Here is a 14518-nt window from a genome sequence, read left to right as displayed (position 1 = left end):
TCCTCAAAACAAAACTTCCCCATTCATCTATTCCATCTCTACCTTCCTGACCATAGCTCAGCCCCTGAGAGGCCCGAATAAGGCCTCCAGTCAGTCACTCTCTTTTCCTCAAATGCCCCCTCCCACACTCCGTGCATTGTAAACATGAGAAAAACAAAAGCAAAGGAAAAAAACAAGACACAAAATACGAGACCCCACCCCCCTCAACCTCCTGCCTCCTAACCTGGATGAAAACAAAACAAACATCTTTTTTCACCGTAAACAGGATTTGGCTTTTTTTGTGTTTGTTTTTTTTTTCATTTTTCCTTTTCTCTCATAAAGACAGGAAGATTTGGGCTGTCATTGATTGATTCAGTCAGGCACCAAAACAAGGAACTCAATGAAAAATATTTGGTGCGGATTCAGTAATAGGGACATGTCCACCACAGACGACTAGAGCACCACACACAACGTTTGTCTTAAGCTAACATGCTCCGGCTGCCGTCCACAGAAATAACTAGAGACCCCTACATGGTTTCTACGTGGTCGAGAGGTATATATATACAATCCTTCAAAGGACAGGATTGAGGGGCCGGTCTATCAGCTAGAACCTTCAGGATCACATCTACACCCTCAGCAGTGTGGGCCCCCCCTTCCCACCCCTGCTCTGGACACAGCCAGCTCCTCCCTCCCGTGCAGCAAGGCTGATGGAGGCAGTCACCATTCTGCATGGGTGGATGCTTCCCCAACCCCCTGCTTTCCCTCAGACACTGACACCACCAACTCCTCTTTCCACAAAATGTGCTTGCAGGCTTTTCCTCTACATCAAATGGCTCAGAAGGCAAAGTTTGGCTGCAAGGGCTATGGCCGCGGGGGGACCTGGTGAAGGAAAATGGGGCATTCACTGGCTAACTCCTCCCTCAGCTGTCGGCTCCCAATTGTGTCTCAATGTCCACTCGGCAGATGGGGCATTTCTTGCTCATGGCGAGCCACTGGTCCACGCACAGTTGATGGAAGAGATGCATACAAGGTAAGCGTCTGGAAGAGAAGAGTGGGCAGGTCAGAGACTGGGAGGGGAGAAGGGGAATAGGAGCTGAGGATGGGCAAAGGGTGGGTCACTGAGGGTACCCAGAAGCATACATGCATGGCCACTGTGACACTGGTCAAAGAGGCATCTTTTGTGGCTGAGATGGAAGAGCAAATCAGGAAGTGGAGCTCAAAGCCCTCTTCTTCCATGGAGCTCTTTCAGGTCAACCTGAAGCAAACCATGACCCATCCAAGGCCAACATCACACTGGTGTTCTCTTACCTTTTGCATCTACTAGTCATACCCACGGGCACCACACATAGAGAATATTCCACAGCCCACCTTCACAGGGCAACCATGCCACACACTATTGTGCACTAGACACACTCACATGTAAGTGAGCAAGCAAACAGCCCTCACCCCCAGTTGCAGTGCAGCACCCATTTAGAGAAGGGAGAGGAAACTGAAGAGGCTGGCCTCCTACCTCACATCTTCTCCATCTTCGAGCATAGACAGACAAATTGTGCATTTCTCATCTGTGTCGGACTCCTCCCCCTCTTCTTTCTTGCCCTTGCCATCCTGGGGTCTTCTCTATGAGAGGCGGAGAGAACAGCAGATTCGTTCAGTGGCCATTGCCTTTCCTACATAGGTTCTTTCCTCCTGGCAGCCACCTCTCTCCATGTTCCTTTTTAAGTTCTTGCATAAAGCCTAGACTTCTGGCATCTTCCCAGTTCTCTTCTCCCCTCCTCCTCCTCCCAACATTGGTCCAGTGCTTATCCTACAGTGCCACACCAGGACCTCAACCACTTTCTTGTTATGTGCCATCAAATTAGTTCTGACTCACAGCAACCCTGCATAGAATTTCTGAGACTTTCAATCTTTGCAGGAGCAGAAAGCCTCATCTTTCTCCTGCGGAGCGACTGGTGGGCTCAAACTGCTGATCTTGTGGTTCACAGTCCAGCACTTACTGGCACTTTCTAGGGGCCCGGGATTTGGAAAGGCACTGGGCACCTAACAAGTCAATCACTTGTGCATGAAGAACTTCCCCTTTCTGTTCTGCTCTTGCTATCCATTTCTTCTCACGTTCTTTTCATCCCAGGTCCCTGCCTCCAGGCTTCTCCCTCCACCTGCAGGTCCATTCCTTCATTTATTTATTCATTTAGCTAATGTCAGCGTATGTATTTATCCATTACTAGAGGAAGACAATGAGCTCAAACATAGCAATGAGTGTGAGAATGATGCAGGTCCAGGCAACATTCAGTTCTGTAATACCTGAGGTTGCTATGATAGCAACAATGAGAAGGTGAAGTCAAGATTCCTCTACCTGGTCCTAACTCCTGTCATCTGTACTATACTGTCATGAAAGGTCTTATACTGCTGGATCTCTCTCCCCATCTAGAAAGTTCCTTTAAAGTAGGTTCTAGTCCCTTCTGTAGGTACTCTGTTTATACTTGCTGGCTTTTTCAATTATGTGCTCATTATTTGAAAATAGTTAAACTCTATATGAAAATAGTTAGCCTTCTCTGTGTTTCCGTGGATAAAGTTCCAAGTTCTTAGATGGTATGGACAATGGCTTACACCACACTTGGCCAAGCACAATACTATCGTTAGTGCTTAGTTAATGATCTGGGGAGGCCAGAATCTGGTCAGTGAATGAAATCAACCCATCTTTTGAGTTCCTTTCTCCATGCAGTGCAGTGGAAGGTCTGCTACTGATAATGTCCACGGGTAAAAACCTGCCTATTCTGTGCCCTCTCCATGAGTAAGCTAACTTAAAGGTCATTTTGCAAAGAGAGAAATCGGGAGTATCACAAGATGAAGACCACCCAGAGAATGACCTTAGGACCAGGCCCAGGTGGCAGATCTGGTCCCTATTCTGACTTAGCCTGGGACATCCTGTAACCTCACCGGGACACCCAAGAACAGCCATTCCTCCTGTGCTCAGCCTTGCTGTGCCCATATACTCCACTGTGAACCATGCCAGGCTTCTAGAACAAGTTTCCACCTTCCCAGAATCCAGAATCACAGCCATCAAAATACCAAAACCAACTGCCGTCCAGCCAATTCTAACCCATATCGACCTAGAATAAGACTGCCCTGCAAGGAGCTCTGGTAGCGTAGTGGTTACGAATCGGGCTGCGAACCTTAAGGTCAGCGGTTCGAAACTACCAGTTGCTCCACGGGAGAAAGATGAGGCGTTCTGCTCCCGTAAAGATTTACAGCCTCGGAAACCCTGTACAGGGTCGCTATGGGTCAGAACCGACTCGACGGCACTTAGCAACAACAACGTAGGGTTTCTAAGACTGCAAATCTTTACTGAGGAGGCTGGTGGGCACAAGCCACCAACATTTAGGTTATCAGCCAAGTGCTTTAACCACTGTACTACCAGGGCTTCACAATCCCATATAATTGTCCTGACTTTTAACTATGAGCCAATTTATAGTGATCTGCCTGCCCGAGTCCAGCTGGATTTGCTAGGAGGGATTTCATTTTGTTGGCCCCCGCTAGACAAGAGGGATGGCCAGAAGAAAAGAGTGTTACGACCCAACTACTGATCAGTTACCTACTGTGTTTTTCCCAGTGTGTATTCTTTCATGATTGGTGATTTCCTATTTGTAGTTAATAATTTTAGCTGAATAGTCTTACCTTGTTCTATTATGTCAAATTTATACTTTTCTTTAAATTCTTTTCTCTTTTCAATTCTTCTCCTCTTGCCTATTTGGTATTCTAATCTTTTAGGTCTTCTGGTTTTTAGTTTTCTCTTTTTTGTATCTGAAAATTGGACTTCCCATGATCTGAACTTGGACTTGGAATTATTTCCTAAGGCAAATACTAGCCTTCTGTGAAAGTGCCCTCCACCCAGCTCCTTCAAACATCAGAGTGCAGGTGCTGGTACACACGCATCACAGTCCTTGTCTCAAGCCCATAGCACATACTTTACTGCTAGGAGGACCCCCATCTCTCGTCCTGATTACCCCTTGGCACAGGCATGTAAGAAACCCCCAAGACAACATCACAGCTTCAGAGCATCTAATCTGAACAAAGGCTTCTAGGTTTGGGGCTGGGCCTCTCTGGATCAGTTAGACACCTCAGTCTGCGGGCTGACTCACCTTCTTGTACTTGTGGGGGAAGGTGAACCTCTCAATGATGTTCTGCACAGCCCCCCGAGTCACATTTCCCAGCCTGTCCTCAAGCTGCAGCAGTTCCTACAGAAAGGACAAAATCAGACACGTTGTGCACTCGGCATGTGCACGGCCCCGGGGTGAGGGGCGCTGAAAGGTCTGAGCAGGAGGCAGTTACAAAAACCATCAAGAATTCGTCTGCTGGGGAAGACTGCCACACCTCTCCTCTCTCCTCCTCTCTCTGTCACCCTTATATATGCCCCACTGCCCACCCTCTACCCAGTGGGGAGGAAGAAAAGATGATGACAATATGGTGTCTCTAGCAACCTACTTGGTGCCTGGCTGGCAGGAGGATTCCCAGACAGAGGGACATACCTCGTAGCTTTCCCGCACGGCAGAGGTGTGTCTGCTGGGGTTCAATCCCTGGAGAGCCAGGAAGTGGAGTTGAGGGTAAGGGTAGTTACGGATTTCATGAATGACCTGTTGAGGGAGAAAATGCTTGGCTAGAGCCCAGGGTGACCTCCTTTTTCTGGACCCACCAGCCTGTACACCCAACATGTTATGGGCAGAGACACTGTCTTTTCCTTCTGTGTCAAGAGCCAAGCTATGCCTAGACCAGCCCCAGGACTCTTAACAAAATCAGTAGTAATAACTAATTCAGACTGACACTCACTTCATGGCAGACACTGTTTTAAGCACTTCACATGATTAACCCATTTCATGATCTCACCTGATATATAGTGTGGATGCAATTGGTGTCGTGGTTAGCCCTCTAGCTAATTCCCACCCATAACAACCTTATGTAGAACAGAATGAAATAGTACCAGGTCCTGGAACATCCTCAAAATAGTAGGTATGCATGACCCCATTGCTACAGCCACTGTATCAGTCCACCTTACTGAAGGTCTCCCTTTTTGTTTTTTGCTGACCTTTTACTTGATCATGTGACATCATTCTCCAGAAAGGTGGGTGCAGTTCTTATACCCATTTTATTGACAGGGTAAGTGAGGCACAGATAGATGAAGCAACTGGCCCAAAGTTATACAATCAAATGGTAAGAGCAAGAAGTTCACACCTTTACCTGCCTCAGAATGCAGCCCAGAGGCTGAGTCCTTGGGCCAGAACCAGGGTACGGAAATAAGGCACTCACTGAAATTTAGAAGGGCACCAAAAATCTCAATAATCAAGAGAAATATTTTACTGAAATGTTTCCCCCAAATCAAGAGGAAAGCAAAAGAAAGAAAGAAACGCTTAATACAAAACACATCAAAAATTTAAATAAGTCCCTGTTCTTGTAATGGTTCTGCCTCACTCACCTCACCCTAACTTCAGCTAGGAGTTAAGGGAGACTCCCAAGAAAGCATTTCTACTCTTCTGTGACCCTGGGCCAGTCATTTAACTTTATGTCTCAGCTTGTCAAGCTGTAAAATAGTACTAATCCCTTTCTTATAGGCATTAAGAAGATTAAATGAGTTAATTCATGTGAAGTACTCGGAACAGTACCTGGTATGTAGTAAGTGCTCAATAATTATTCCTAGGAGATGGTGCTTCATAGCGCAAACCACAGAAAATCAAATGGCATCAGAAACTACTTGTCTAAGCCCCTTAGACAAATAAGGAAACTGCATGGGCACAGACAGAGACAAGCACTAGAGGGCAGCATTATGTCTTAGGGCAGCAACACGAAGCTATTAGGAAAGAAGCTGTCAGTCTGCTTTAGCCGGAAATCTTCACTGTAATTTCATGCAACCTTCAAAGTCAGGAACCCAAAGACACCCCCTTCCCCCCAGCACTCTGCAGTGATGAAAAGGCAGAACCAGATCTAGAGGCCAGTCTCAGGACCCTCTAGGGTCAGTCATCTCCATTTCCATTTCATAGATCAGTACAACCCAAACCCAGGGAGGTGTTATGCTCCAGAAGTTAACTAAGTGAGGTTCCAGCAGGTACACGGACTCTCTTGCCCGCTCCTAGCCCTGAGCCTTTCCCGGACAGAACAGCCTGCTACACTGCCCTTTTCCACACCTTGGATGTCTGACTCCTACTCCCCTCAAGCTCGGACGTAGGGGAGCGGCTGGCAGTTGGTCTGCCTGGGAGCCCCAGCACCTGGAGCCATAGGTCCCAGTCCAAGAAAAAGGGGCATCACCTCTTGGCAGAGCTCATTCACTTACCATCTGCGTGGAGGAGGAGTTTCTGGGGAAGTGGTGCATTCGCGGGGTTGCTAGGTAATGCTGATAGTGCTGAGGGATGGACCGCACCTGGAACTGGGCAGGACTCAAGCCGGCATCCACACTGAGATCCCTGCAGGGACAGAGCTACAGTGAGGAGCCCCAGGGCCACGCAGTTCATTATATGCACCCCAATAAAGGAGTCCTGATGGCTCTTTGGGTTAGGTGTTTGGCTGCTAACTATAAGGTCAAAGGTTCAAACCCACCAACTGCTTCCATAGGTGAAAGATGAAGTTGTCTACTTCTGTAAAGATTTACAGGCTCAGAAACCCTGTGCCGAGTTGCTATGATTAGAACTGACTGCATAGTAGTGGGTTTGAGGGTTTTTGTTTTGAAAGAATTAAAGGACCTCTGGTAGTGTAGTGGTTACAAATCAGGCTGCTAACCTCAAGGTTGGCAGTTCGAAACTATCAGCGGTTCCACGGGAGAAAGATGAGGCAGTCTGCTCCCGTAAAGATTTACAGCCTCGGAAACCCTTTGTAGGGTCACTATGAGTCAGAACTGACTCCACGGTACTTAACAACAACAGGCAGAGATCAACAATCGCTGCTAGCATCATATAAAGACATTAAGTGTTTTTTGGTGGAAGAATACAAAACCACCTATGAAGTATTTATTTTTTATTGTTTATTGTAGCAATGTATTGATGCTGTTGTTGTTGTTAGGTGTCATCAAGTTGGTACCGACTCATAGCGACCCTATTACAACAGAATGAAACACTGCCTGGTCCTGGGTCAACCTCACAATTGTTGTGACTCTTGAGCTCATTGATGCTGCCACTTTGGGGTAATACATAGACAAAATCCAACCACACCATGTACACTCCCCATGTGGCTCAACCATCATCTAGGAAGTATTTTTGCCAAGAAAGAAAATTTTAACCTAAATCGATCAAGCCAATATACAGGAAATATAGGCACGTGAGTTCGTTAAGTATTGCTAAGTAACAGCAGGGCAGTATAGCAGCCATATCCAGATAGCCTGAGAATCTCCACAGGAAAGCCCACCTCATTTACTCAACAAATAAATGCACACAAACAAATGGGTAGTAGTGATGATGAACGAATGCAAATAATATCACTGAAATCTACGTGCAAAAATGTTACGATAGCACAAATGTTTTGTTATGTATCTACTTCTTGTTGCTGTCAATGCTGAGGAGTTAATTCTGACTCATAGAGCTCCTGTATAAGGTTTTCTGAGGAGCAGCTGGTGGGTTTGAACTGCTAACTTGTGATTCACAGTCCAGTGCTGATCCAACAGTGCACCCCAGGAATCCACATATACTTAGCACAGTAAAAATAAACACTTAAAAACATACTTATGAAGGAGAATTAAAAGAATTTCCACTTCCAGCTATGATGGACTAACAGGAATCAGATTTACTTTTCCACTGTCGATGATGAGGAAACTAGATGAAATACATGATACAAGTCTTTTCAGACATTGGTCAACAGACATTCAGAACTGTGATCTGGGGGGAAAGAGAAAGAAGCAAGGTGAGCCCTCCCACTTCCCTGGATTTTTTCCTGCAGATGTGTTCCAGACACTGTGGTCTTGATGAATAGAAGATTTAGAGAATCTTAATTCAGAGAATTTTAGGTCTCTAAAATTTTCAGTTATGTTCATTGATATGCAAATTATCTTTGAAGCTTTTGAAAGGAAGAAGCTATGCAGCCTGAAGCTCCAGACGTTTGCAGAGAGGCTCCCATGACTGCAGAATACGAAGAGGAGTGCACATGGGGTACGAATCCATCAGATACAGCAAAGAGCAGCCAAGGAACAGAGACTTGATCCCAGAGCTCAGCAGGGCTGGGAAGCATTTGTGTTCCAAACCACGGGAGTAGAGTCCTTGTTGATCATTCAGGATATTCAGCAGAGACCTCCTGAGGTGTGTTTGCAAGCTTCATTAGGGTAAGTCTACAGTAGGCTCTATACAGAGTCACTATAAATTGGAACCAACACTTAACAGTAAGCTTTACTCTAGAATTACTCCAAACCAACTGTCATCAAGTCAATTCCAACTCATGGCAACCCCATGTGTGTTGGAATAAACTGGCTCAGAGATACGCTGGTGGTAGTGGAGGTGGTGTGACGCTGAGTCGATTCTGACTCATAGTGAATCTGTCTGGGGTTTCCAAGGCTGTACATCTTGACAGAAGCGGAAATCCTCATCTTCCTCCTGTGGAGCTGCTGGTAAATTCTAACTGCTCACCTGGCAGTTAGCAGCCCAACACGTAACTCATTACGAACCCAGAGTTCCTTCAGAGATACTCTAGATTTGCTAAAAAACAAACCTCAAAAGAATCAAATTTGCAAGCAGTACTAGAACAAAGCCAGAACAAAGCCCAAGACTCAAATAAATCGATTTTCTCAACAATGTATAATTCACAATATCCATTGTTATTATCGTTGTTAAGTACCGTGGAGTCAGTTCCAACTCATAGTGACCCTGCACAGGGTTTCCTAGGCTGTAAATCTTTACAGGAACAGAAAGCCTCATCTTTCTCCTGTGGAATGGCTGGTAGTTTCGAACTGCCAACCTTGAGGTTACCAGCCCAATTTGTAACAACTACGTTACCAGAGCTCCTTATAATATCCATTATTCAGTAAAAAATTACCAGACATACCAAGAAACAGGATACTATGTCTCATAACCACGCGGAAAATCTGTCACTAGAAATACCCTAAGACAAGAAATGACAGAGCTAATGATGGTTGACCAGACATAGCGTCCCCTTTGGGATCACCATACAGCAGCCAGGTCCTGAAAACCCATGGCTTCTGAGGTGCAACCTTAGATCCTAAGTGGGCAAGATGGCAGGAGGTACTGGGACTCAGAGTTTCCCTTTCTCTTCCTGCCTTGGGTAGGCCCTGACTGTGAACTCTTTTAGCTCCCATTGTGCCTGCACTGCACAAGCTGCTGGTTCCCGCAGATTGTGAAACGTGGGTTTGGCTATACCTCATCTTGGACAATGTCCCCTCAGATGGTTCTGTGGGTGAAAGCCCAATAAATCCATCAACCTTCAAGGGGCCTGAGTTCTGCTCCTTGAGCCAGTCGTATTTGTGAGGTAGTAAACCAGTCGCTGGAGAAGGATATCATGTTTGGTAAGGTGGAGGGTCAGAGAAAAAGAGGAAGATCCCCAACGAGATGGATTGGCAAAGTGGCAGCATCAATGGACTCAAGCGTGGCAACAGTAGTGAGGTTGACCCAGGATTGGGCAGTGTTTCATTCTGCTGTGCGTAAGGTCGTTATGAGTTGGCACCGACTCGATGGCAACTAACAACAACAACAACAAAAGAGTATTGTCATTCAACATTAAAGTGTTGAAGAGCAAAGATGTCACCTTGAGGACTAAGGTGTGCCTGACCCAAGCCATGGTATTTTCAATAACCTCATACGCATGCGAAAGCTGGACAATGAATAAGGAAGATGGTAGAAGAATTGATGCTTTTGAGTTATGGTGTTGGAGAAGAATATTGAAAGTGCCATGGGCTGCCAAAAGAACCAACAGGTCTGTGTTGAAAGAAGTGCAGCCAGAGTGCTCCTTGGAGGCCAGGATGGCCAAACTTCGTCTTTCATACTTTCGACACATTGTCAGGAGGGACCAGTCGCTGGAGAAGGATATCATGTTGGGTATGGTGGAGGGTCAGAGAAAGAGAGGAAGACCCCCAGTGAGATGGATTGGCAAAGTGGCAGCATCAATGGGCTCAAGTGTGGCAACAATTGTGAGGTTGGCCCAGGATCAGGCAGTGTTTCGTTCTGCTGTGCAGAGGGTTGCTATGAGTCGGTACCAACAACAACAACAAAGATCATTAGCATAGCTCCTGTAATGGCCCCAGCTCCACTCTCTGCTCTCTCCACAGCCTAGATCAGCTGCTTCAGGAAGGCAGGACTGACCACCATCCTCACAGGCTACACACACACCACTGTCCAAGCAGCTGCAGGAACCCATTGTCAGAAAGCCCAGGTCCTCATCCCAGTTCTGCCTCCTCCACTGTGAGACCCTCTCCAGTAAATTCACCTCTTTGAGCGTCATCTAAATTGATGACATCAGTAGCTCTTCACAGTGATGTTGGGAGGATCATATGGGAAAATGGATGCGAAAGCCCTTTGCAGAGCACTTACAAATGCAAGGGGCTATTATTAGCCCAAATCCCTGAAATAACTCATTATGAATCTGTCATTTGGAAAATGAGCTAAAAACTCTTGGAGTCAGTTGGAAGCAAACTTAGAAACCAAGTAGCCCAGTATCTTCATTTGCACAGCTCATCTATGGCATGAAGAAAGGACTTGTCCTATCCAAGATCCTTAGCTACTAGGGTGTCTGAACCTTACCCAAGCTCATCTCATTGTACCACTTCAGGGAAAGGAGTTCCGCGGGACATCATCATATGGCTGAAGTGTTGACTTCCAGCAGTCTTAGAGTCCTGTGTGGCACTGTGGGTTAATGTGCTGGACTGCAAAGTCAGTTTGAACTGCTAGGTCGGTGGTTCAAGCTCACCAGCCGCTCCTTGGAAACCCTATATAGAGTCGCTATGGGTCAGAACCAACTTGATGGCACTTAACAACTACATCAGAAGGAAAGATATGTTCAGGTAATTACACCAAAAGCAAGGAGACAAGGACCTTGAGGTGTAGGACGAACAGAGTCACAACAGTTCCAAGAATGTTAACTGGAAAAGTCAATGGTACCTTGCACTTGAGCTAGGTGGAATAGTATGTTCTGGTTGGGTCTAGGTGGACTCTGGAATTCCCCTTATAATCCCATTAGAAAATCCCTTCCTCTACCCAGGGTCCCTCAGTAGGGTGCAGTGCCATGGAACCTCAGGAAGTCCGAATTGAAAATTTACCCAAAGGAAATGTTGTTGTTAGGTGCTATCAAGTTGATTCCAACTCATATGCAACCCAGTTTAGGGTTTCCAAGGAGCAGTTGGTGAGTTTGAAACATTGACTTGAAGTTAGCAGTTCAGTGCTTATTCTACAAAGTCATACCAGGACTCCGAGGAAACATTAGCTCCTTGAAAAGCCACTTTTTCTCCCACTTTTCCACTATTGCCAACAGCTTAGGAGAACATGGTTGAGTTTGGAGGCTCAAGAAAACATCCAAGAGGTCTGAAGCCTTTGTTTGGAAGTTGTTGTTGTTAAGCACTGACAAATCAGTATCAATGCATATCAACCCTGTATAGGGTTTCTGAGGAACAGCTGATGGGTTTAAACTGCCAACCTGGTGGTTATCAGTCCAGTGCTTACCCACAGGACTTCTTGCCTGGAACTTAGCACAAGATTAAGCCAGAACTATGTTCTGAAAATTTCTTATAGTAGAGGGTAGACACATGTTAACATAGTGACGAGGCAAGCAATACTCAACAAAACAGAGGTTGACAGAGGATATAGGAAGGTAGTACAAAACAGGGAGGAATGCAAGACTTACAGTTAATAGAGATACCGTTAGCTGACGGTACATGGAGGGGATTGCAACCATTGTAATGAAGGTGATTTGGTGAATGTAAAACTGATGATCTGCTGTGTAAACCTTGACTCATTTCACAATAAAAAGCTTTTTTTTTAAAATGTTTTAATCACAAAAAATATAATTAAGTCCTTGCTGACCACTCAATAAAATTTTGAATCTCCTGATCTAGGAACACAATTGTTGTTAAGTGCCATTGAGTCGGTTCCAATCCAAAGAGACTCAGTATAGGGTTTCCAAGGAGCGGCTGGTGAGCTTGAACCACCGACCTTGCGGTTCAAACTGACTTTGCAGTTACACCAGGACTCCATGAACACAAAATACCTCTCCATTTATTGGGGTCTTCTTCCATTTCTTTTCACACTCTCAGGCCAGGATGCTCAGCTGGGAGAAGCTGCTTGCGATGGGTTGGGTTGAGATATGTCAAAGTCCAGGGCAGCCTCACTTGGAGCTGGACAAGAGTCTATGGCCCAATACCTGGAATGACCTAGAGCAGAACTCCGTGGTTTCCGAAGTGTCTTTGAAAGGTGGGGGCGAGGAGTGCAGCTTCAGACACTCGTCCCTCCCCCCTCGCAGTGGCCCCTCCTATAATGCATGCCCAGTATTCCATTTATCAGGTTGCTCTTCTCCGGCAGAGAGGCTATTCCAGAAGAGTGGGTTGAGGGTGCAGCAAGCATTATCACAATTACAGAAGCCCCTCGGTACCACTAGTCTGGCCCTTGGCTAGTGCGTAGCTAGCAATTACATGGGGAGGGGTTGCCTCCTCCTCTGGGAAACAGGGACAGAATAGGCAGAAAGGGGTCAACGCAAGCTGAACTCAAGTCCAGGGTCCTTCTAGCTACCCAGCTAGGGCAGGATCTGCCACACAGGGCCTCATTTTTGCTGTTTCTCACAGCAAGTGTGAGTCAGAAATACAGGGTGGTTGGAACGAGAAGGACAATGAAGTTTGGCTAAATAAAGAATGCTGGAAACAACAGTTACTGTTTGTGTGGCTTCTCCTGATATCTCTTCAGGAAAGATGTCCCACCTCTGTCACCTGTAAAGCCACACTTATCACCTTGGACCTTGTGTGTTTGTTCAAATCATTTCAGCCGTAAGCAAAGACCCTGATTACTCCATGTGTGTTAAAATGAGTTAAACTGATTCAACTACTGAGAGATATAATTTAATCCAAGCTGCAATTAAAGCTCATAATTTGAATCCTGCTAATTAGAAAAAAGCTCAGCTGAAGTTGGCTATAGTGCAATCTGTCTTCTAAAGGATTCTTCAGCTTAATGGAGATGTGTCTGAGAATGAGCCGAGAGTGAGAAACAATACAAGGAACATGCTGAACAATAGTTCCCTGCACCCAGAAGCATCCTTCGTGCTTGTCTTAGTTAATGTAGATGTAGGATCAGCACTGGAATGTGAAGCACAAGGTCAGAAGTTCAAACCCACCAGCTGCTCCACGGAAACCCTATACAGGGTTGATATGAATCAGAACCGACTTGACAGCACTTAACTACAAGCTGGAACAGAAATATCACAAATGGGTGATTTTCACAAGCAGAAATTTTATTTTCTCACAGTTTGGGAGGTTAGAAGTCCAAATTCAAGATACTGGCTCTAGGGAAGGCTTTCCCCCTGTGTCAATTCTGGAGGGAACGTCCTTGTATCATTTGAGCTTCGGCTCCTTGGTAATGTTTCTGTGGTTTTGGCATCTGATTTTGCCCTTCTCTGCTTCTCTAGCTTGTTTGTTTAAAATCTTTTCTATCTCAAAAGAGATTGGCTCAAAACACACCCTGCTAATCCTGTCTCATTAACATAACAAAGGCAAATTATTCCCAAATGGGACCATAACCACAGGCACACAGATTAGGATTTACAACACACAATTTGGGGAGACACAATTCAATTCATAAGAGTGTCACTCAATCAGAGTTACTTCTTGAATTACTCCAGGGTGTCTATGAAAAAAGCTCCCAAAGCAAAACTTAATGAAGAGTTGGGCTAACTAAACAGCTGTCAAATCTCACAACTGATTTTGGACTATTTCAAAATAGTCCATTTTTTTCCCACTGATTTTTATTTTCAACATTCATACAAAAATTTTTTTTTAGAAACATAAAATTTGCAAGAATAGTACAAAGAACCTCTGGATACTCTTTACCAAGCCCATCACTGCCTGGTTCATTCCAACACATAACAACCCTAAAGAGAGAGGAGAACTGTCCCATGGGGTTCCAAGGCTGTAAATATTTACAGAAGCAGACTGCCACATCTTTCTCTTGTGGAGTGGCTGGTAGGTTCAAACCTGAAACCTTTCCGTTAGTAGCTGAGTACTTAAACCAGGGCTCCTTAGCCTTTACCCAGATTCCCTAAATGTTAACATTTTACTATAATTCTATATCCTTCTCTGTCTCTCTCAAAGTTTCTACAAGCATATGCATGTGCACACACACACATCTCTATGGAGATGTAAATATCCACCTAGCAAGATAAATAGATTGTTGTTGAGTGCTGCTGAGTTGGTTCCAGCTCATAGTGACCCTGTATAGGGTTTCCAAGGAGTAGCTGGTGGGTTTGAACCGCTGACCTTGTTGTTAGCAGTCCAGTGCTAATCTTACAGCACCACACCAGGTCTCCAGACAGACAGATATTATATATGTATATAGATAGATATCATGTATATTTTATAAATTTATATTTAAAT

The 14518-nt window shown here is 45.3% G+C and overlaps 1 protein-coding gene across 1 annotated transcript in view; it reads right to left on the bottom strand.

Annotated features, from left to right (window-relative positions):
- Positions 1 to 899: 899 nt before the first annotated feature.
- The window catches only part of RNF165 (ring finger protein 165), a 110160-nt gene continuing 96541 nt past the window's right edge, over positions 900 to 14518 (bottom strand). The window contains exons 6-10 of the mRNA XM_006835144.1: positions 6296 to 6425; positions 4503 to 4607; positions 4116 to 4211; positions 1490 to 1596; positions 900 to 1017 (exon numbers count right to left, since the gene is read on the bottom strand). Of these exons, the coding sequence (XP_006835207.1) occupies positions 900 to 1017; positions 1490 to 1596; positions 4116 to 4211; positions 4503 to 4607; positions 6296 to 6425 (556 nt within the window). The remainder of the gene's footprint in view (positions 1018 to 1489; positions 1597 to 4115; positions 4212 to 4502; positions 4608 to 6295; positions 6426 to 14518) is intronic.

Source organism: Chrysochloris asiatica, unplaced genomic scaffold, assembly GCF_000296735.1.
Source record: "Chrysochloris asiatica unplaced genomic scaffold, ChrAsi1.0 scaffold00015, whole genome shotgun sequence".
Lineage (NCBI taxonomy): Eukaryota > Metazoa > Chordata > Mammalia > Afrosoricida > Chrysochloridae > Chrysochloris > Chrysochloris asiatica.
Note: the sequence above shows the minus strand (reverse complement) of the source record. Positions and strands in the feature narration are given on the sequence as shown.